Here is a 22577-nt window from a genome sequence, read left to right as displayed (position 1 = left end):
ATTATAGAAAATAAATTTACAAAATGCATACATACTCTAGAATATAAAACTGTCCTATTCATGTGTATGCCAATTGTTGAGTTTAAGAAACAAACCTGGCCATTCACTTTCAGGTCCTGGGCTGTCCCTACCTTTTGTCACCCATCCCTGCTCCTCTCATGATGTCACGATCTTCCTTTCACTTGAGTGTGTCATCTTCCTGCTTTTCTTTCTTTCCTTCCTTCTTTCTTTCTTTCTTTCTTTCTTTCTTTCTTTCTTTCTTTCTTTCTTTCCTCGAGAGAATGAGAGAGAGAGAGACAGAGAGAGAGAGAGAAAGAGAGAGAGAGAGAGAGGGCATGCCAGGGGCCACTACAAACGAACTCCAGATGCATACGCCCCCTTATGCATCTGGCTTATGTGGGTCCTGGGGAGTTGAACTAAGGTTCTTTGGCTTTGCAGGCACACCTTAACCACTAAACCATCTTTCCAATCCCATCTTCCTGCTTTTATGTGTACTTTGTTCAGTGTGTTTGCATGCCTGAATGATGGTGGCTTAGTTCTACTTATTTCTGGTTAATGTTTTTATGCTATTTTTAGCCTCTTACTTTCAGCCTGTGCTCCTATGTCTTATGCAAACCTGGGTAGCCTGGCTCTTCCTGCGTTTTCAAAGTCCCCTGAGCTCTCGTTGTCCCTGTGTTCCCATGTGTACAGAGTCTGGTGAGATTCTGGTAGAGATCACGTGGAATCCGTGTATTCAGTTGGGAAGAATGAACTCTTCCTCTGCTGACTTCCAGTTTATGAGCATGTGGATGTCTGTAAGTATTCGTCTTTGTAGTATTTTTTTTAGTTTGTAGTATGCAAGTCCTGTACATGTTCTGTTTTATTTATGCAGAAATATTTCTCCTTTTTGAGTATTATAAATGGCATGCTATCGATCTACTCACTGTTAGTACATGAAAATATGATGATTTTTACTTGCTCATTCTGTATTCTGTGAACTATTGTATACAACCACTTCATCTATAAACAAGGAGTTTCTTTTCTTCTTTTCTGATATGCATGCCTTTTATTTCCTTTGTTTTTCTTTCTACAGTGGTGAACATTTTCAACACTGTGTAGAAAAGTGTTGACATTGGGACGTTCTTGCCTAGTTCACAACCATAGAGGGAAAGCATTCAGTTTTCATGATTCCTCACTGTAGATTTTTTTTAGTAGATTCTAAGATGAGATTGAGGGTGCTTTTCTCTGGTCCCAATATATGGGGAAGTTTTAAATCATGGTGAAAGTGCTTAATTTTTATCAGCTCTTTGTGCACTGATATCTTGTGGTTTAACTTCTTGAGTCTGAGGATAGGGATTAGGTGGATGACATGGATTAGTTGTTGGATATTGAACCCTTTGGGAGTCCCTGGAATAACCCCCCTTAGTTATCATGTACAGTTCTTTTCATATATTGATGCATTGTATATTTATATATTGATGGATTGTATTTGCTAACATCTTACAAAGGATTAGTGGTTCTAAGTAACATGGATCTGTAGGGTTTTCTTTGGAATTGTGCTAGTTTTGATAGTAGGGTAACACTATCAAAATGAGATGAGATATATTTTCCCTGTTTTTCTGGTAATTCATTTTTAAATGTTTGGTAGAATTCTCCAGGAAAGCCATCTGGCCCTAGAGATTTCTTGTTTAGGAGTTTTAAAATGACTAATTAAAATGTTTTTAGTAGATATAAGACTATTCCAGTCAGCTTCTTCATGTTTGTTGAATTGCAGTGGAATTCATACATTTCATGTAGTTGTCAAGTTGACATGTATGGAACTTTGAGTTCTCCTTACTGTCCCTTTGAGGTCTATAGGAAGGGTCATGACATACTACAGATGTTGGGACTTAGAATATTTTTTCTTTCTTTTTTTTCATCAGTCTTGCTAAATATTGATTGTCTCTATTTTTCTATTTTTATTTATTTCATTGGTTTTTTTAAATGTTTTATTGATTTTTCTTCTTGTCCTCATTATTTCCTTTGTTTCACTTGCTTTGGTTTGATTTCAGTCTGTTTTCTCTCTGTCTTGAGGTAGAACTAGCTTACTTATTTCTCTCATATGTGTAGTTAATGCTATAAACCGTCCTCTGAGCACTTTATTGCAAAAGTTTTACATGTTCCATAAATATGTATGTGTTTTCTATTGCTCATCATTAGGTTCAATGTATCATTGTTTCCCTCGAGACATGTTTTCAACCTGTGGTTGATTTAGAAATGCATTGCTCAGTTACCAAGCATTTGGAGATTTTGTTGATATTATCAGTTATTCATTTTCAGTTGAGTTTCAATGTGGTAGGAGAAGTCATTCTCTCTATTTTTTTTCTTAATTTGATGATAAGGTTTATCTATGGTCAAGGATATGGTCTCTATTGACACATGTCCTGGGGGAACTTGATGCGTATGTTGGTACCACTGCTGGTTCTGTCGCTGTCAGCCAGATGCTGACATGTTGGTTCACAGTGTGCTGGCTTCCTCTGTGTCCACAGGGATTTTCTGTCTGGTTGCTACATCATTTGCTGAGATAGGGATTTTGAAGTTTTCAGCTATACCTGGGGCTTACTTAGTTCTCTCTTCTGTTCTTTCAATGTTTGTTTCACAGATCTTGATTCAAACACATCATGTACTTTGACTGTATTAAATTCCTATATCCTCCTCCCCCATAATAGACAGTTTATTTCTGTATTCCGGATAATCTCACTTCTACTTCCATCATATATATATGTATATGTATATTTGTATGTATATATGTGTGTATGTATGTATATATACACATATGTACACACATATATACACATACATACATATAGGATCACAGAGATCACAAATAAGAGAAAGCATACAATATGTGTCTTTCGGAGTCTGACTTATTTTGCTTAACGTGATGATCTCCAGTTACATCCATTTTCCTGTAATGATATCATTTCTTTCTTTAACGTTGAATAAAACTTCATGCATATGTCACATTTTCTTGATCTGTTCCTCTGTTGGTGGGCATTTACCCTGATTCCATATATTACTATTTGGAACTGCACAGCTATGAACATGGATGTGCACCTGACTCTGAAGTGTTGACTCAGAGCCTTTTGGGTACATGCTCAGAAGTGGTATAGCTGGACTTTCTTTTCCTTTCTTTTCCTTTCTTTTTTTCTTCAGTATAATGAGTTATAGCAAATTGTACTTTGAGTTTCATTTTGATTTATCTAATTGTTTTGAGTTCAACTCTTTTTATCCTTTTAATTATTGCTCTGTGTATGATCTTCTGTATACATAACCAATCACAGTGTACCAGCACTCATTTTATTAGTTCAAGTGCAGTATATAAAACATACCTCTTTTTATTACTCTTTCCCCTCTCTTGCTTATTGTCTTAAATATGTCTTCTGTATATATTTAGACCCATAGAAGTGTTAAATTTTTTTCTTCACTACAAATATAATTGAAGGAACTCAAGAGGAAAAGAAAGGTCCATTATAGTTATCCACATATGGCTTCTCACATATCTTTTTCCTTCCTCATTTTCCAAAGTCCTTCTTTCATTCATTTTTCTTCTGTTAAGAGAACCTCCTTAAGCTACAGTTTTGCTGGTGACTTCTTGTAGTGACTTTCTGGGGATGTTAATTACTCTGCATTTCTGAAGAATAATTTTCTCAGATAAAGGATTATGGGTTGGCAATGTTCCTTCTTCCTTTACTTAAAATGGGCTGTTTTCCTCTGGCCTCTTTTAGATAATAAACCAAACATCATCTGAATTAATTTTTTATAGTTAATGTTCTATTCCTTTCTTCTTGGTGTGCATGCGTATGTATGTGTGTATGTGTGCATACACACCCCAGAAGATAGGCTTGTGTTGTTCCACAGGCACTGGCCATCTTTTCTTCTTATTAGACAGGATTTCTCATTGGCCTGGTACTTGCCAAGTAGACTAGACTAACTGGCCAGTGAGCCTCAGGAATCTTCCTGTCTATGCTTCCCCAGTTCTGGTATTAAGTGTATACAGGTCCTCATGCTTATAAGGCTTATAAGGCAAGCACTTTACTGAGCTCTCCCCAGCCTTCTGCTTGCTTTTAAGCTTGTTTATTTGCCTTTCAATTTAAAAGTTTGATTCTCACTCTATAGCTCAGATGGCCTCAAACTCCCCATCCACATTCCTTCAGCTCCCCAAGTGCATGTTGTATCTTTATATGGATTTCTTTTCATGTTTTTTACACTGCCCCTTTCTTCTACAGCTTTTCCCTTCTCTGCCTTTGAAGTTCAGCCATTTCCAGAATACAGTTGTTATGGTTTGGACATGAAGTATCCCCACAAAAACCTCATGGGTTAAGAGTCTTGGTTGCCAACTGTTCTGATTGACTATTTGATGTTACTAGAAGGCATGCAAGCTTTCAATTTCAGGGTCTCATTGAAGGCAGTAAGTCAATGATGCATCCGTGTGATCTATATCTCGCCTCGGATGTGCACGTGGTTACTGACTGCCAGGAGGTGAGCAGACTCCTCTTCCATAACAGTGTGTTGCCATGATGTACAAATCAGTGGAGCTAGCCAATCATAGAATGAGACCTTTGAAACCATGAGCCAAAACAAGACTATCCTTCTTTTAAATTATTTCAAGGATTTGTCACAGCAACTCAAAGTGACTAACAGACATGAAAAAACTAATCCATTCATTATATTACATCGTCTTTTCACATCTCTTTGGATCTCTGGATGTAGTTACCTACTGTTTTATTTGTGATTTTGTTCTCACTTGTGGGATTACTCTGGTTTTGTCTTTCCTATACTGATTCCAAGGTCAAGCAATTGCTCATCTCTTTTTACTGATGGTTATGAAGATTTTCTAGCTTACCAGGTTTCTAAATTTTCTAGCTCTTTATGTTCTTCTCACTGTGGCAGATACTTAAGAGGAGCAGTTTAAAGGAAAAGATTTTGACTCATGGTTCTAGACATTTCACTCCACGGTTGGCTGCTGACTCCATCCTATCTGGGCTATAAAGAAGCAGAGGATCATGGGAAATGGGCAAGGTGGGGCAGAGCTTCTCATCTCCTGGCAACCAGGAAGCAGAGAGAAAGGCAGGAAGGGCCTCACTACAAGATGCATCTTTCCGGGACACACATGTGGTTACCTACTTCCTCCAAGTAGTCCCCTCCTCCTCCTTTCTGCCCCTCACCAATAATGTCTTCATACTATGAATCCATTGATGGAGGAATTCATTGATGTGGTCAGAACCCTCAGGATCCAATTAACTCCTAATGACTGAGTCCACCAGGGTAGAATGATTGAATCCACAAGGCTTCTACATATGTGCTGTTGGGGGATATTTTATAGCCAAACTCTAACAAGCCCTATAAAATATGTCATGTAACCCTTCATTACTGACATTCAAGAATTACGTATTTCTGGAATGAGTTGTAAAACTTACAGTTTATACCACCTGCTACTTAGTTTCTTTCATTTATACAGGTCCACGTAAGTTTCTTGATTTTTCTTCAGTTGATTTTGATAAAGTGCATTTCTTCTTGTAATTTTCTAGTTCCATCTAATTGCCTAACTATATCCTATAAAGTTGTTTTCTTGTTATCTTTCCAATCTTCAAACTGCATCTGTAGCTATGTTCCTTCATTTTTCTGTTATCTCTCTTGTTTTTTCAAGGTAGGTCTTGCTCTAGCCCAAGCTGACCTGGAATTCACTCTGTAGTCTCAGGGTGGCCTTGAGCGCACAATGATCCTCCTACCTCCCTCTGCCTCCCAGGTGCTGAGATTAAAGGCGTGAGCCACCATGCCTGGCTTCTCTCTCTCTCTCTCTTTTTTTTTCCTCAAATAATCTTGGTGGAATATCACCAGCATTTTAAAAGCTTTTTGCAGAACCAATTCTAAGTTGTTTAATCCCCTTGTTATATGCTCAGCTTTATTTCATAAAAAAGTATTATTTCCTATATTCTATACTTGATAATTATCTCAGTATTTTCAGCTTTTCGTCTTTAAAACACATGCTTTTGAGATCATGCCCCTTCCTACTATTGCATCTTCAGCTGCATTCTATAAGACTTGACTTATCATTCTATACTAAATGTTTAGATTTCCAGTATGATTCCTTCTAAGAGCCCTGAGTTACTTAGAAGTACACTTCTTAATTATTAGATGTACATATATTTTCCAGTTATCATTAAAAAACACCTCATTCTGCCTTATGAAATAACTATAGATTTTCAGGAAGTTGTCAGGGTAACAGGGAAGACCCATGTACTCTCCACCCAGTTTCTACAGGTACATCTCATTGACTGTCATGCAACAGGAAAATTGCAAATCTGACAGTACTGCAATGTAGGTTCAGATCTGGGCTATGTTATTACATCCCTAACTCCACTTCAACCCGGGTACAGAGAGCTGCATGACCATGGAAGTCTCCATAGGCCTATCCTGTCCAGCCACACCCTGCCTCTCCTCCCTCCATCCCTTCTTCCTGCAACAATTCATCTGTTTCCCCTCTCTCTCCACCTAACTTTCCTTCCCCCACTTAACTTTTTTATTTTTCCTTTTTAACAACCTCATAACTGATTGTGCTGTCTGAAGATGTGATGTGTGTCATTCCAGTTCCTTGTCATTGTGGAGAATTATTTGATGACTCTACATGTGATTAAAGAGACACTGTGTTCTGCTGTTGATCTTAGTGATTTCTGTATGCTTAATCCACCAATTCCATCTTCTTTTGTTTGTGTGTGTGTACATGCGTGAGTGTGCATGTATATATGTGTAGTGTGTTTGATATGTGGTATGCACACATATCTGTGCAGATGCCTGTGCTCCATTCCCAAGGAAGCCAAAGGAGAACATAGGCTGGTTAGTGAGCTCTCATATTCTCCAGTCTCTGGATGGAGGTTGCAACCATGTGCAATAACATCCAGTTTTGGGGTGGGTTCTGGGGAGGTGAACTTGTGGACTCTGGACAGAGGCCCTCATGCTTATGTGGTCAGAGCTGTTAGCCACGGAGCCACCTTCCAACCTGCTGATCTATCAATTTCTGGGCACTGGGCAGGGTTGCTACAGGTCTCGTGCTCCATTTTCTTTTTAGGTGTGAGCAAGTTGAGAAGGAAGTGTTATGCTGCTTTAATGATTTATGCCTGTGATCACTCAACAGCTTAACCACCTTATTTTTTTTTTTTTTGAAACTCTATTTATAAAGTGGCACCAGCTTTATTTCGGTTACCCTTTGTCTTATATATTTATGTTTTAATCTACTTTTTATTCTTTTGTTTTCAAGTACACATTCACACCAAGAACACACATATATGGTTTGTGTATATTTGGGATGAATGTGTGCACACAGAATGAATTGTTTCCTGCTGTCTGACTTACACAATTGCTGTTGAGAAATGAGCTTAAAGGTTAATTGTTTCCTGTTGGGAGACAGTCTGTAATTTCTCTCTGCCTGCCACTTGTAAGATCTAAATGTTTGGGCGCTTTTCTGTTTTACTCAGAACTTTCTAGATAAGCTTTAATTTCTGTTTATCTGTTTTTAGGATTTATTGAGTTGGGTAGATTTATGGATTCATGTCTTTCATCAAGACTGGGAGGTTCTTAGATGTTATCACATAAAGCATGTCTCCTCATTATTTTAGATTTCTTCTTTCTGGAAATCTGACAAGATGTTAGGCTCATAACTCTGTCTGGCACGTACTTATGACCTCTCTCTCATATATTCCATGTCTCTGTGCTGCCATCTCGGCAGTGTGCATAGATGTATCCCATTTCTCTTGCCTCTCCTCAGTGCTGTCTAAATATTCTGTTATCTATTTCCTTTTAAGTATTAATCATCTTATTTTTTAAATTTAATGATTCTGTTTTTGAACCTCCAGAGAAACTGTCACAATGTCTCAAATATTTCCGTCAATTCTGGGCATCTTTAAAATATTAATGAGCACATTTCCTTTGCATTCTTGGCATGTTCACTATGCAGTGTATAGTCTTGGTGGGCCTGACTCGGTTGTGCGTGTCTCCTTGTGGCTTTCTCCTCCATGCCTCATGTCAATGAGTTCTGTTTGTGTTTTCTGTTCCTCTTGGAAGGCTTGTGTGTCAACCACTTTCTCTCGGGGAATTCTTGTGACCTCAGCCATTGCTGGTTCTTCCACAGAAGACTCAAATTAGCTTTTGCTGGGCATTTGGGGTACCACCAGCCTGGAGCCATTTTAGCTACACTCTTGTCTTGAGATTGTTAAGACATCCATGTGGGGTGAATTAGGGTTACCAACTCCCATGAGTACCAGCTGGTAATCATTAATGCTCAGGGAAATTGCCCCCTCCCCCACCGTTTCTTCAGGACCATTTCTGGACTGATAATTTTCACTTATTTCCCGAGGGCTGGCATGTGTTTATTCTAGTTTACACTTGAAATAAGGATGTAATCCTTGGGGTCTTTCTCTTTATGCAAGAAGGTCTATTAATGCCAACCCCCCCCCCCACAAGCCTAAACAGGAACAGAGACTGCTTTTGTTCTCTGCATCCCATAACGCTGTGAATGACAAAGTTAAGTTCAGTCAGCTCATCATATGATCTTAGAGCCACAGTGGCTCCTAGGCTCTGCATATTTCTCAGAAAGCTATAGTCTAGGCTTTTAGTTATGTTTCAGTCTCTGGGTGTTGTTTCATTGATAAATTTTCATTCCATCAAACACCATTACTTAGATTTGGCAGAAGAATAAGTGTAAGTGGCCCACCATGCTGCTAGAAAGAGAAGTGCACCCTAACACCTGTGCTTGCTTCTCTATCATTGAATGTTCCATCAGTGTTTTGCTACAATGTGGCAATGAACAACTTTATGTATTTTGTGCAATTGTTTTAGATAATACATTTCTAGAACATGGATACACAAGAGTTGAGACACCCTAAGGAGATAGGTTGGCATTATTTGTAGACTGACTCAATGTCAGGTTCCTTGGTAGTCTCACATATGGTTTTTCATTAGCTCTTTGAAAAGATTTCCTGCACTTGCTATGATTCAAATCTCCATCAAGGGCATGACTATTAACTAAATAGAAACACAGACATTGGAATTTTTCTGAGGAAGAAGAGCTGCCATATTTTTAAATAATGTTCTCTGGAGTTGTTTTTATAAATTTAGGGGAATCCCTTCAAAATTATTATGAGCAATGCTCTTTAAACTAGACACCAGAATTATCTAATGTGTTTGGATAAAACTTGCACATTTATATGAAGAAGAGAAAAGAAGTTTGAGTCTAACAAGTATTAAAACAACCATCGACAACCATGAAGACATTAGGCCTTCCCGGGTCTAACTGGTAGACAACATGCATGGTTACCTTAGGAAGCAGGTGTTTGTGAACAGCATTACAAAGACAGTAACACCACTAGACTTAGAGCCTCCTCCAGGGAGATGGCAGTAGGCACTGAGGAAACTCAACACTTACCAAAGTGAAAATCCAGAAGCTGCTGAGAGCTCAACGCTGAAGTAGACTTAAAACACACTCACCAAGGCTCAGTGGATTTTGCAGAAGAGGGGGCAGAAAGATTGTGAGATTGTAAGATTGCTACAATGACTGACTGCTGCTCTCACAACTCATAACCCACAACCCCATGGTGAATACCAGCAATCCCACTGAGGAGGACCTTCAGTGGAATAGGGACAGGGAGGAGGGAAATAATGGTACCAACACATGATGTATCCATACAGTTTACTTTTGTGTGTGTGTGAGTGTGTGTGTATACAGACATATATATGACATTCATGAATAATGTACTGGCCATTCTTCCTGAAAAGTCTAGGCATATTCTCCAAGCCCTTATAAATGAACTGCTGCAGCACATTGGTGGTCATATATCATTCTGCCCTCTACTGAAGAAGATAATGGACTACAATGGCTCTACAGTAATTTGAAATAACAAACAGCACTGAGGCAAGAAGAGCATAAAGTGTGTGCTGTATGAATGCAATGTTCTTATTTTTCATTGGTTTTATATGGTGGTATGAATTAGATATCCCCCGTAAACTCAAGTATTCTGAGGGCTTGATCCCAGCGGATGGCAATTTGGGCAGTAGAGCCTTGCTGGAGGAGGTGTGTCACTGGGGGTGGACCTTGAGGTTCATTGTCAGTATTAGTTGGCACACTCTCATGCTGCATGTTCCACCTGGTGTGGCAGAGGTGATGTCTAGCTTCTTCTAATGCCATCATGGAGCATACTCTCAAGACTGTAAGCCAAAAATAAACACTTTTGTTCCATGGGGTGGGGGGGGGGGAAGGACAGTAACACTAATTGGCTCTGGAAGGATGAATAAGAGCAAGGACAGGGTCTGAACATTCAGGCAAGGTAGGCATACAAAGGCCCCTGTTAAGTAGTGTGGCTGGCTGGAGCAAGCAGGCTTGAGCTGGCCTCAGCAGTGTTGGATGGGGACAACTACATGCCATGCCAGGAAGCTTGGCTTTAGCCTTGAGTCTTTCAGAGGTGAGCTTACTATAGGCTCAATCAGAAAGTCTCTTAGCAGTATTTATTTCTTTTAAATTTTTTATTTTTTAATTTTTATTTACTTATCTGAGAGCAAAAGGGAGAGAGAGAGAAAGAGAGAGAGAGAGAGAGAGAGAGAGAGAGAGAATGAGCATCCAACCACTGCAAACAAACTTCAGATGCATGCAACCCCTTGTGCATTTGGCTTATATGGGTCCTAGAGAATTGAACCTGGGTCCTTTAGCTTTGCAGGCAAGTGCCTTAACTGCTAAGCCATCTCTCCAGCTTGCTTGCTTTCTTCCTTTTGTGTGTGTATGTATGTGTGCATGTGTGTATACCTGTTCATGTGTGTGGGTACACATGTGAGCCTGACTTTCATGTAAGTGCTGGGGATCCAAACTCAGATGCTCATGCTTGTGAAGCAAGGACTGTATCCACTGAGCCATCTCACCAGTCTCCTGACTTATTTTCCTTTTTGGCTTTTTAAAGTAGGATTTCCCTGTAGCTCAGGCTGATCTGGAATTCACTATGTAGTCTCAGAGTGGCCTTGAACTCACAGTGATCCTCCTACCTCTGCCTCCTGAGTTCTAGGATTAAAGGCATACACCACCACACCCTGCTACCTGGCTCATTTTCTGATGGTTTTATTGAGACACATTAATTATTTCATGTATGATATTAAATCGTTTCAGTATGTTTACAGAGTTTATAGCCGTCACCACATTTTCCCACCTCCCAAAGAGACCTATGTCCTTTTGCCATCAAATCCTCAAAGCCCACATTCCTGCCCCACACCCATCTCCCAAGAATCCACTAGTGATCTCTCCAAAGAGATCCCTGCTCCACGTCTCATGTAAACAGAGTCGTAACATTTACCTTCTCATTGCTGGGACAAAACACCCAACCAGAAGCAGCTTATGGAAATAAGGGTTTATTTCAGCCTACTGTTTCCAGGGGAAGTTTCATCATGGTGGGGAAGGCATGGCAGGTGTCGTATGTTGTCACAGCAGCAGGGAGGGAGCAGCAAGAGGGAGCTAAACTGAACCCGGTGGGGGACTGGACTAATGAAGGTGAAGGTCTGTCCCCCAGTGATACACTTCTGGCAAGGCTTCACCTCACCAAGGCTCCACCTGCTGGGAATGAGGTTTAGTCATGAACACGTGAGGCTGTGGGGGACGTTTTACATTCAAACCTCTGCAGGAGTCAGGCCAATGTGGTCTTTGGCCTTGGCTACTTTTGCTTCCTATGGCGTTTTTGACAGTCATCGTTGACATCATACTGCAGCCTGCACTAACACTTCGTTCTCCCTGGTTGTCTTGTGGTCCTCCATCACATGAGCACACATTTCAGTCACCCATGAATCAGCTAGTAGGCACTTGAGTTGTTTCTACTTTTGGATATTATGACTAATGTCTCTTTGAATGTTCTGCATACTTTTTTTCCTTTTTAAAAAAATATTTTTATTTATTTATTTGACAGAGAAAGAGGGAGAAAGAGAGAGAGAATGGGTGTGCCAGGGCCTCCAGCCACTACAGATGAACTCCAGACGCATGCGCTCCCTTGTGCATCTGGCTAATGTGGGTCCCGGGGAATTGAACTTGGGTCCTTTGGCTTTGCAGGCAAACACTTTAACCACCAAACCACACCTGTTCTGCATACTTTTTCTTGTGTACACATATTTTCATTTGCTGGGCATATACCTAGAAGTGGAATTGTAGTGTGATCTCACATTCAGATTTTTAGGAAATTGTCAATGCTGTTTCCCACAATAGCCACATCACTTTACATTTCTGCCACCACTGTGAGACCATACACAGTTTTTCTATCTTTCCTATGCTGGTGGGAATCATGGGGGCGTGACAGCCCTGTCACTGGTGGAGATGTTGTCTCGCTGTGGTTTGATTGGTATGTCTCTGGTAAGTACTGATGCTCACCTTCTTTTCCTGTACTTCCAGGACTTTGTGTGTGTCTTCTTTGAGAAAGTGTTTGTACAGATCTCTTGTGTGCTTTGACAAATTGGAAGCCGGGTATGATGGCTCATGTCTTTAACCTCACCACTCGGCAGGCTGGGACAGGGAGTTCACTGTGAGTTTCAGGCCAGCCTGGAGCTTCAAAGTAAGTTCACATCAGCCTGGACTACCGTGAGACCTTACCTCAAAACATAAGTTTGGTTGTCCTCTAATGATTGAATTGTAAAAGTTGTTTATATAATCTACATATACAATTCACTCTTCAGACCTATGATTAGCAAATATTTCCTCCAAATCCGTCGTGTTTTTTTAAAGTTTTTTTTTTTCATGGTGTCCTTTGAAGTGGGAAGATTTTAAATTTCGATGGATCCCACTTGTCACTCCTTTGTTCCCTTGTCATGGGTATGTTTCACATCATATTTAAGGAGCTTCATTTAGTGAAGCTTATGATGGATTGCCCAAGATTTTCTTCTCAGAGTTTTATAGTTTTAGCTCTTCATGGGAGGTGTATGAACCATTTAATACTTCATGCATGGTATAAGAACATAATCCATGCCCACACTTCCATGTGTGTTTGTGTGTGTGAGTGGTCATGCACTTGTGTGCACATGCATGTAGAAGCCAGCATGCAGACTTAGGTGTTACCCTCTGAACATGTCTACGTCCTTTGAGACAACATCTCTCACTGGCCTGGAGCTCACCAATTAGACTAGACTCTCAGGCCGGCAAGCACCAGGGATTTTTCTGTCCCTGACTTCCCAGCAGTAGGTGGCCTAAGCCACCACTCCTGGCTTTTTATGTGGTTAGTGGGTATTGAATTCAGGTCCTCATGCTTGTAAGACGAGCACTGATTGATCTACCTCCCCAGCCTCCTGAAATGCTCTTTTTAAGAATAATTTTCCTAGACATCCTCAGTCATTGTAATAGTCCAATCTGAAGCCAACACCGAGAGCTATGACAAACAGTGAGAGTGGCTGCTGAGGAGGTTTGAGAAGGTAGAATTACAAGGACTTGGTGACAATGCTGGTGTTATGAATGAAGAGCAGGAGCGTTAGAGAGAAAGTCCCAGTTGTGCTCCCCTCTCGCCCTCTACACCAGGATGTCTATAGCATCACCCACATGGTCAGGTGGCCGCCCCAGAGCCATTCTGCTGGGGCCTGCTCATTTATCCTCACGACTTAAAGATCAAAGCTCATTGCTGCATGATCAACACAACCATAGGAAACAAGCCTCATTCAAGACAGCGGGGTTGTATTCTGTGGTTCCCTTAGACTGGAGCAGTCATGGCAACCCGGTGCACACAGCAAATGGAAAGGAATGCAGCCAGCCAACTCCAGAAGAATCAACTGTGTTACTGGTTCCAGGCAGGGGTCCATGCAGCAATGAACTCTCCCTGCCTAGCAAGGGGCCTCTCATCCTTGGGGGGAAGTTTAGCCTCCAGAACCATCTTGTTTATAGGATGCAATGCCCCAGAACTTTTCAACTTCATTCTGGGTCCATTCCCTGGTATTACATGGGTATTATGGGGCTTCTCTCTCTCTCTTTCTCTGTGGTACACACCAGAGATCGACATCAAGTGTTTTTCACAGGCACTCTTTCTTTCCCTCCCTCCCCTCCTTCCTTTATAAGGAAAGAGAGAGAGAGGAAAGAAAAAGAATGGGTACACCAGGGCCTCTAGCCACTGCAAATGAGCTGCAGATACATGTGCCACTTTGTACATCTGGCTTTACTTGGGTACCGGGGAATTGAACCTCAGGTCATTCGGCCTTTCAAGAAAATGCCTTAACCACTGAGCCATCTTGCCAGCCCTCAGTCTCTCTTCTATTTTCTCAGCTGCCCTCCACCTTATGAGACAGGGGCTGTCACTGAACCTGGAGCTCACTGACTTGGTTAGATTAGCTGGCTAGCCAGCCTGAGGAATCCTGTCTTCTCCTCCCTAGTGCTGGGGTTACAGGAACTCACTGTTGTGTCCAGATTTTATGTGGGTGCTGGCTATCCAAACTCAGGACCTCTTGCTTGCATACTTGCATAGCAAGCACTTCATCAACTTTCCCCAGCCTCAGGCTTCTTTTTTTTTTTTTTTCTTTTCTGTTTTTTCTTTCTTTTAGATTTGGGCATTTATCCCTCAAAGTAATACAGTTGGTCCTAGTTTGGAGAAAAACACTTTGAAGATCTCTCTGGAGGGTAGAGCTCAACCTCTGCTTGGTCACCCCTGGGACTTGTTGGAATAAGCAAAGCTACCTAGGAAATGGTGGGCTTCATCACCCACAGAACGACTACTCGATGCTGTGGTTTCTGATGAGGACAAAGGAAGCAAGTTAGAAGTGACTTTGCTAGGCCCGTGACCTCAGCGACAAATCCCCGGTGTGGAGAGCCCCACCTTGGGAGCAGAGACAGTAGGAGCTCTGTGCTGTGTGTGGCACGGCAAGGTGGAGGAAGGCACCTGCAAATGCCTGGAGCCAAGGGATGCTGTCATATTCTTTTTAAAAAAAAATTATTTTATTTATTTGACACAGAAAGAAAAAGAAACAGGTGAATAGAGAGAGGGGAAGAGAGAGAGAGAGAGAGAGAATGGGTGTGCCAGGGTCTCTCTCTGTCTCTCTTTCTCACATGTGTGTATGTGTGTGTGTGTGTGTGTGTGCTTCTTTCCTTCTCTCTCAAATAAATAAATAAAATATAATTTTTACAAAGAGTTTAGTATTCCGTGTGTTGTGTGTATCTCAATTGCTTATGTACTCTCATATTACTTACTAAATGTTTGGGGGGATGTGCATTTCTAGTCATGCGTCTCAAAGGTACTTTGAGGGTTTTTGTTTTGTTTTTCAAGGTAGAGTTTCACTCTAGTTCAGGCTGACCTGGAATTCACTATGTACTGTAAGGGTGACCTCGAACTCACGGTGATCCTCCTACCCCTGCTTCCCAAGTGCTGGGATTAAAGGCATGCACCACCTCAAAGGTACTTTGAGATAAAGGGTCACCCCTGGACAAGCAAAGCAGTTGGCTTCTTTGCTCATCTGTTCCTAAAGTCACATTCTCATTCTACTTGCCTCATCTCACTGGAGCACATGAACAAGAGGACATAATGCCAGAGAGAAATCTTGAAATTAGAATCAGGATGTGACCACATCAGACTCTTGTAATTAAAACTATTGAAGTATCTTTTGAAGATTATGTTGTATGAATAAGTGAGTTCAAAGAAGTCATTATGTTAAATTCTGAAAATCTGTCTTAAGAGTTTAACTAAACTGTCTCCTGTATATAAAGTGGCTTTTTTTTTTTCCCCCTTTTAAAGAATTGCCTGTGCTAGGTAATTTTATTCAGGTTAATTTGGCGCCACCTGGTGCTGAGAAGAGAAATGACCACCAGGAGTCAGCCCGGCTGTGGTCTCTGACTTTAGCACAGACTTGTACAGGAAATAAAAAGGAATTGATCTGTGGTTTCCTGCAGGATCCTTTTATGTCAGAACTGGACGGTTTTATTTCCTAAAGACTGTGAGCAGACTTCTGACTCCAGATTGTTTGCAAAGTACACTTGACTAACTCCTCTACCTGTTAGAAATGACTATCAAAACGCTAAAGGAATATACAATTAGGAAGAGATGCTAGATAGAGCAGGAAGCCGTGGAAAGGGGCCAGCCAGACTCTGGATCTGGGGAGAACTTTCTGTATGTCACAGTACACATGAGACCCCTAGCTGTCATCAACCACGTGGCAGGGAAAAGCTGAGAAGAGTTGGGCAGGTGAGGTCATTCTCCCAATCCTGGAAGCTCCCTGGAGGGGAAGGTGGGTTAGGGACACTGGCTGAGACGTGAAGACAGATCCTGTCTTTGCACTGAGGATGTACTATGCATAGGGTTATGGCCTAAAGAATGAAACAAGGCAATTCAGAAATCAAGTCAAGGTCTTTGTAGCTAATAAAGTTACGAAACAGAACAGCCCCAGGAACCAAAGTAAAATATGCCCTTATCCTCAGTATCAATGTTTACCCTCTCACAGTCTTATTTGAAGTACCAGGGAGAGAAAAAGAAAGAGCATGGAAAGTGTTTCAGATTCTCATCTTTTACAAGGAAGTGTCATGTATTTTCTTTCACCCTGCCATCCTGACTATGTTGTTTAATATCCTGCCTGTGAGCTCATTCTTATATAAAAAAGAAAGTGAAGGGATTTGGAGCTGGAGAGGTGGCTTGGTGGTTAAGGTGCTTGCCTGCGAAGCCAAAGGACGCAGGTTCAATTCCCCAGGACCCATGTAAGCCAGATGCACAAAGGGGCACATGAGTCTGGAGTTCATTTGCAGTGGCTAGAGGCCCTGGAATGCCTATTCTTTGTCTCTCTGTCTGTCTCTCTCCCCCTCTTGCAAATAAATAAATACAAATGTAAAAAGTGAAGGGATGGGGAGATTGCTCAGTGGGTAAAGTGCTTGTCCCACAAGCATAAGGACCTGAGTTTGGATCCTTAGCATCCATGTGAAAACCAGGTGTGGTGGTGTATTCCTGTCATCCCAGCACTGGGGTACACAGACAGGGGATCCCTGGAGCTTGCTGGGTGGTTAGTCTAGCCAAATCAGTATGTTCTAGGGTCAGTGAGAAACCCTATTAAAAAAGAAAGGTGGAGAGCAATTGAGAAAGACACCTTAGATCAACCTCTGGCCACATACGCCACACACATACACATGCAAAAAAAAAAAAAAGAAGAAGAAGAAGAAAGAAATGAAGTTGTTCAATGTGGTAAGGCAGAAATAGAATAGAATCATAAGCAAACTTAAATGAATGCTATTTACTTTTGAAGTCCTGAATTAGATCTTTACAAATATAAATCAGAAATATAAGACAATCCCAGTATAGGAATACATGGATGGTTCAATATTTACAGAACTATTTATATAATACGCATTCAACAAATGTTTATGTAAGTGCCTATCATTCGATTTCAGAACAATGTGACACACTTTTCATCATTAGTACAGATCCCCGAAGGCTTCCTGCTTATGCCGCTCTCTAGCCCTATTCCTCAGCATCAGCCACCCTCTGCAATTATGTTTCATCTGTATCTGTTTGCTTGTATAGTGTGAGTTACCCTTCACCAAAAAGCCATTTCTCTAAGGTTAAGCTCATGGTCTATATTGACCATAGTTGGATCTCATGTCTAATGAAGCCCTGACACCTCCTTGTTGACACAGGTATTCAATATTCATCAGTCTACTTTAATGTTTCCTTAAGATCTATTCATTCATTATTTTCATTGAATGAATGGATACTTCCCTGTGAATGGATGGATGGCAACAATCCTAAATCCCTGATCCAGCTGGGTGTGGTAGTGTACGCCTTCTAATCCTAGCACGCAGGAGGCAGAGGTAAAAGCATCGCTGTGAATTCAAGGACACCCTCAGATTACATACTGAATTCCAGGTCAGCCTGGGCTAGAGCAAGAGCCTACCTCAAAAAAAAAAAAAAAAAAAAACAAAAACTTAAAGTCTAAATCTCTGCCCTAGAGTGCATGTCATTGAGGGGAGGAGACAGACAAGGGTCAGGGTCAAAACCTCACTGTGCTCAGTACTGTTGTCTATAGTAACTTGCAAAATAAAGAAGGTGGGAATTGTTTTCACAGGAATCTTCTACCATTTCCTCTAAAGAAAAGCCCGGAAAGCTAGAAGCGCAAAGTAGCAACTTCTTGTTTCCTAAAGCCTGCCACCAAAGGACACGCAGCAACTCCACCAGTAAGTGTCTCAGAGCAGCGTCTTCAGGGCTCAGCTGCTCCAGCATTCCAGGCCCCTTAGTGCTGGGGGAGGACGGGAGGCTGACTGGCTTTCTTCTGGCCCAACGTCGCTAAGCCGCGATGGCTGCTGCTTGTCGCTCGGAGACCGTTCTTCACGAGTGTGCGTGTCCCAGCCAGCTAGACGGGCTCTGCACTGGCCTCTGGAGCCCTCTGTGGTCCGTGACGGGGGAGCTGGGTGGCATCCTGGGGAGACCTAGTCTGGGAAGAAGAGACGAGGGAGACAAGTGACATGATAGGGGCTGAGGCTGGAAGACCCATGACTCAGGGTTGCTGCAAATAGACTAGGAACATATGAAGAAGGAAACAATAAAATTTCAGCCAATGGTAATGTTAGAGAGAATCTATGCTAGCATTTTCAGTTATTTCCCTCCTATTCCTATGCGTCTAGAAAAGTTGTACACGCATCATATCTGTATCCAATCTCTATGACCTGTATTCAGTCATCTCTACCATATGTCAGTTGAAATTCTATTATAAACACCATTTGTAGTGGATACATGGAATTTCATCGCATGATCATACAATCTAGTTGACCAACTGCTTCTTACTAGATGTTTACATTATTCTTGAGTTTTCACTAACTAATTATGCTGCTGACTTTGTGAATGAAATTGTTTCACTTGTGTTGATTCTGAAAGGGAAACCCAGTTGGTGCACCCTATCTATAGATGAAAAATACGTGAAAAACATTTTTTCTTGTCATCATCCCCTCAACAATCCAGCAAAGGAAGTATATTTATGTGGGTATAAATATGAATATATTGTGTAAAATAATACAGTGTATTTATACACAGACTGGAAGACCATCCACTGAGTCTGGTCTCTATGGGGGTTCTTAGAAACAATCACTCTCTGTGGACAGAGAGGGACAACCAAGTAGGAGGAAGTGAGCTGGTGCAAGATTAGGAACGAATGGGGTGGGCTGGAGAGCTGGCTTAGTGGTTAAGGCACTTTCCAGCGAAGCCTAAGGACCCAGGTGTTTTTTTTTTTTTTTTTTTGGCAAACAATTACCTTTTTATTACTATTTATTTATTTTATTTATGAGAGACAAAGAAGAAGAGAGAAAAGAGAGAGAATGGATACACGAGGGCCTCTAGCCACTGCAAACAAACTCCAGATGCATATGCCACCTTGTACATCTGGCTTTACATGGGTATTGGGGAATTTAAGGGACCCAGGTTTGATTCTCCAGATCCCATGTAAGCCAGATGTACATGGTGACACATGCATCTGGAGTTTGTTTGCAGTGGCTGGAGGCCCTGGGTACCCATTCTCTCTCTCTCTAATAAATAAATAAAAATAAAATATTTTTAAAGTGTGGTGAAGAACACCTGTGCTCCCACCATATGGGGGGAGGGTAGAGGCAGGAGGATCAAGAGTTCAAGGCCCACCTCCACTATATAATGAGTCTGAGGTCAGCTTGAGCTACATGAGACCCTGTCTCAAAACAAAGGTGAGCATACTTGAAAGCCAGTGTATTTGAATTTGGATGTGGCGCCCACATGTATTTACCTGTATGGCTTTGGCCAAGTTTCTTGAATCTCTAAATCTCACATTTTGTAGCACAATGCACCAACCTTAAATCAGCGATGTCCCAATTGGAGGCATTTATTTTAACTTTTAGTTTTTTATGGCTAACATAATTTCCTAGGAATGGAATTTTAGGTCAGAAAGCTAGCATAGATTGAGGATTTTGACCATACTGCCAGTTGTCAGCAGCTAATATTCCTTCAGCATTGTACATGACCACTGATTTCTTCATACTGACATAATTTAAAAGAAAATTGCCAAACAGGCTTCTCTATCTTCCACATTTTCCGCTTCTCTGCCTTGCTATATGCCCAGGACAAATTACCTACTTTGTGGGGCTCTGTCTAAAGTGAAACCACAAGAGAGAGCCCTATTTAAAATTATTAAGGCTTTCAAAACTGTATTCAGCCAAACTGGGCCTCTCTGACTACACGCCACGGCGACCTCACAGGTTACACGCCCATGGAGCCAGCTATGGTGGTGCCCTGGGGGTTGACCTCTCAGCCACTGTCACCTGGCTCTCAACCTTCTGGGGTCTGCCTGAGTTCAGTCACTGAGAGCCATCAGCGGGAGACTGGCGGTGAGAGAGGGGCACGGGGTGTTGTTCTCCTGTCCTTTGTTGGGCACTCAGCCCTGGGAAAGGATGCGACCCTCTGGTGACTATAAATCATCCAAATGACCTGGCTGCAGCTCACTGGGCTCTGCTGACATCCTTTCCTCCATGCGCCTTTCGGGCCTTGGGCAAGTGACTCTTCCTGAGTGTGCCCTCTGCTTCTTGCTTAAACAGTGACTAAGCCACTGGCTTACAAAACTGCTCGAAAATGGGCCTCTTCAGGTAAACTGAAAGGGTTTTTCAGTTACTTATTTTGTTTCTGGTGAGTTTGTTTTCTTTTATATTGGGATGATCCTCGTCTTATCATTAATTTACAAAACGCTTCTGGTTAAATTAATAATTCAAAGTCATGTTTCTTTTAAGAAAATACCCCTTTTGTCAGTTTGTTAATTTGTTTTTTAAGTTGAGAATGTTTTAACTTTTATATAATCAAACTTATGATCTTTTTCTTCTAATGTGAAAGTTATTCCCACAGTGAAAGAACTATTAAATCGCTATTTGTAGTTTCTTCTAATATGTAAATGATTTGTCTTTTTTCCTACAAACTTGCTATATCTGTAATTTATTTTTGGTGTTTTATATGAACAAAGCATATATGTATATTTTCAAATAAATAATCAGCTAATGGCTAGCATCATTTGTGATAATGAATTCCTGCCCATCCTTTTAAATACCTTTTTTGTTTGTTCTGCCTTTCTGTTACAAATGGCAATCACTTATGTCTCCATGATAAGCTGCTATTTGTTTTGTCTCTTGCTATATCTTGTTTGTGAGCCATTTTTGCAGTCTGTAAGCTTTACTCAATTCCACTTCAGTTTTAGATTTTCTTTAAGTTTAAATTAGTCAATTAATCAATTAGATCTTATTAAGTAATAAATACTTGACATTAATTTTCTAAAGTATTCCTCTTATGAGACATGAGGAGCTGCTAAAATAGTGATTCATTTTAGTTCCTTTTCCAGTTAGCTTTCCCATTTCATAATTTGACTTGGCCTTACATTATAAGCTCATTAAGATGCCCGTGTATTCACTTAAACCTATAGCTTCCCTTTGAATAAGCCATCTGGCTTCTACATTGGCTTTTATAATTGCACTTGCAGCCAATGCACTCAGGGCTATAGATTTAACTGGTTTTAACTTCCCTTCATTGGAGATGATAATTTTGATGCATTTCTCGGTTGGCTGGAGTGCATCCAGAAGTAATTTTCAGGTAGAGTGGAGGAAGGACCAAAACTGCTAGAGCTTTGAAGAACTCTTCTTCTTCCAGCCTCCTATGTGTGCATACCTGAGACCACAGAGGGAGCAGAGCACCCCAAAACAGAAAAGTTGTCTGGGTCAGGAAGGGCAGAACCTAGCTGGGCCTCACCTCAGCCACCAGCGCCGGGCCTGCCCGTGGCTCTGCGCTTGGTCTGCTCTGGCACCAACTCCAGAAAGTCAGCCTCCGGTGCAGACGATGGGCGGAATCTGGGGAAGCCTGGGTCATGCCCTAGACTCCTTTGGTCACTTCTCAAGAATTCTCTGAGCCTTCATTTCTCCCTAAAGAGTAAGAACCAGATGGGTTGAGCTCCCTAAAGAACCAGTGTAGGCTGGCTGCATCACCGTTAGAGCCCACTGGCACGCAGTTGCCCTAGACCCACCAGTGCGGCCAGAATGAGTGGCTCCGGCCCATATGGAATCTGCAGTCCTGCTAAGCCCCCACAACAACGAAGACCATGCAGGGTCAGATTAGGACCCATTTCCTGCCTCTCCTCCAAGCTCTGACCTGTGGTTCTACGTCCCGTTTTGCTCAGGCTGGGCTTTCTAACTCTTCTGGCTGCGTCTCCCTCCTGGTCCATCTGGGAGCAATTGGCCCGTGTAAGTCAGAAAGACCACCAACTTTCGCTGAGGCAGCTGCTGGAAGCCACTGGCTGTCCTGGCAGGAAGAAGTTTCCCCAGCCACCCCTGGAGGACAAAACCTCCCCCTTTCCTCTGCACCTCTTCCCTGTCTTCCTTCCATCGTAGGCATCTCACTCACATCTGCAGGCATCCTCATCCTCAAATCTCCCCGGGGTTAGTCACTGCCTTCCTTCAATTCTATAAACAAGCTATGGTCTTTCCTATGCCCCCCAGAAAGAACCCCCAAGCCTTGATCCAGCCTGTGTTTCCTCTTAACCATCACCACATTTTCTGATGGGTGTGTGTGGAGGGTGACAGGGGAACTTTCCACAGAAGCCTGTCCACT

At 41.7% G+C, this 22577-nt stretch overlaps 1 protein-coding gene across 1 annotated transcript in view; it reads left to right on the top strand.

Moving 5' to 3' along the window:
* Il16 (interleukin 16) overlaps positions 1 to 22577 on the top strand; it is a 123608-nt gene that overhangs the window by 48137 nt on the left and 52894 nt on the right. The window contains exon 3 of the mRNA XM_004658240.2: positions 18046 to 18154. Coding sequence (XP_004658297.2) covers positions 18046 to 18154 — 109 coding nt within the window. The remainder of the gene's footprint in view (positions 1 to 18045; positions 18155 to 22577) is intronic.

The sequence above is a fragment of the Jaculus jaculus genome, chromosome 3 (assembly GCF_020740685.1).
Source record: "Jaculus jaculus isolate mJacJac1 chromosome 3, mJacJac1.mat.Y.cur, whole genome shotgun sequence".
Taxonomy (NCBI): domain Eukaryota; kingdom Metazoa; phylum Chordata; class Mammalia; order Rodentia; family Dipodidae; genus Jaculus; species Jaculus jaculus.
Note: the sequence above shows the minus strand (reverse complement) of the source record. Positions and strands in the feature narration are given on the sequence as shown.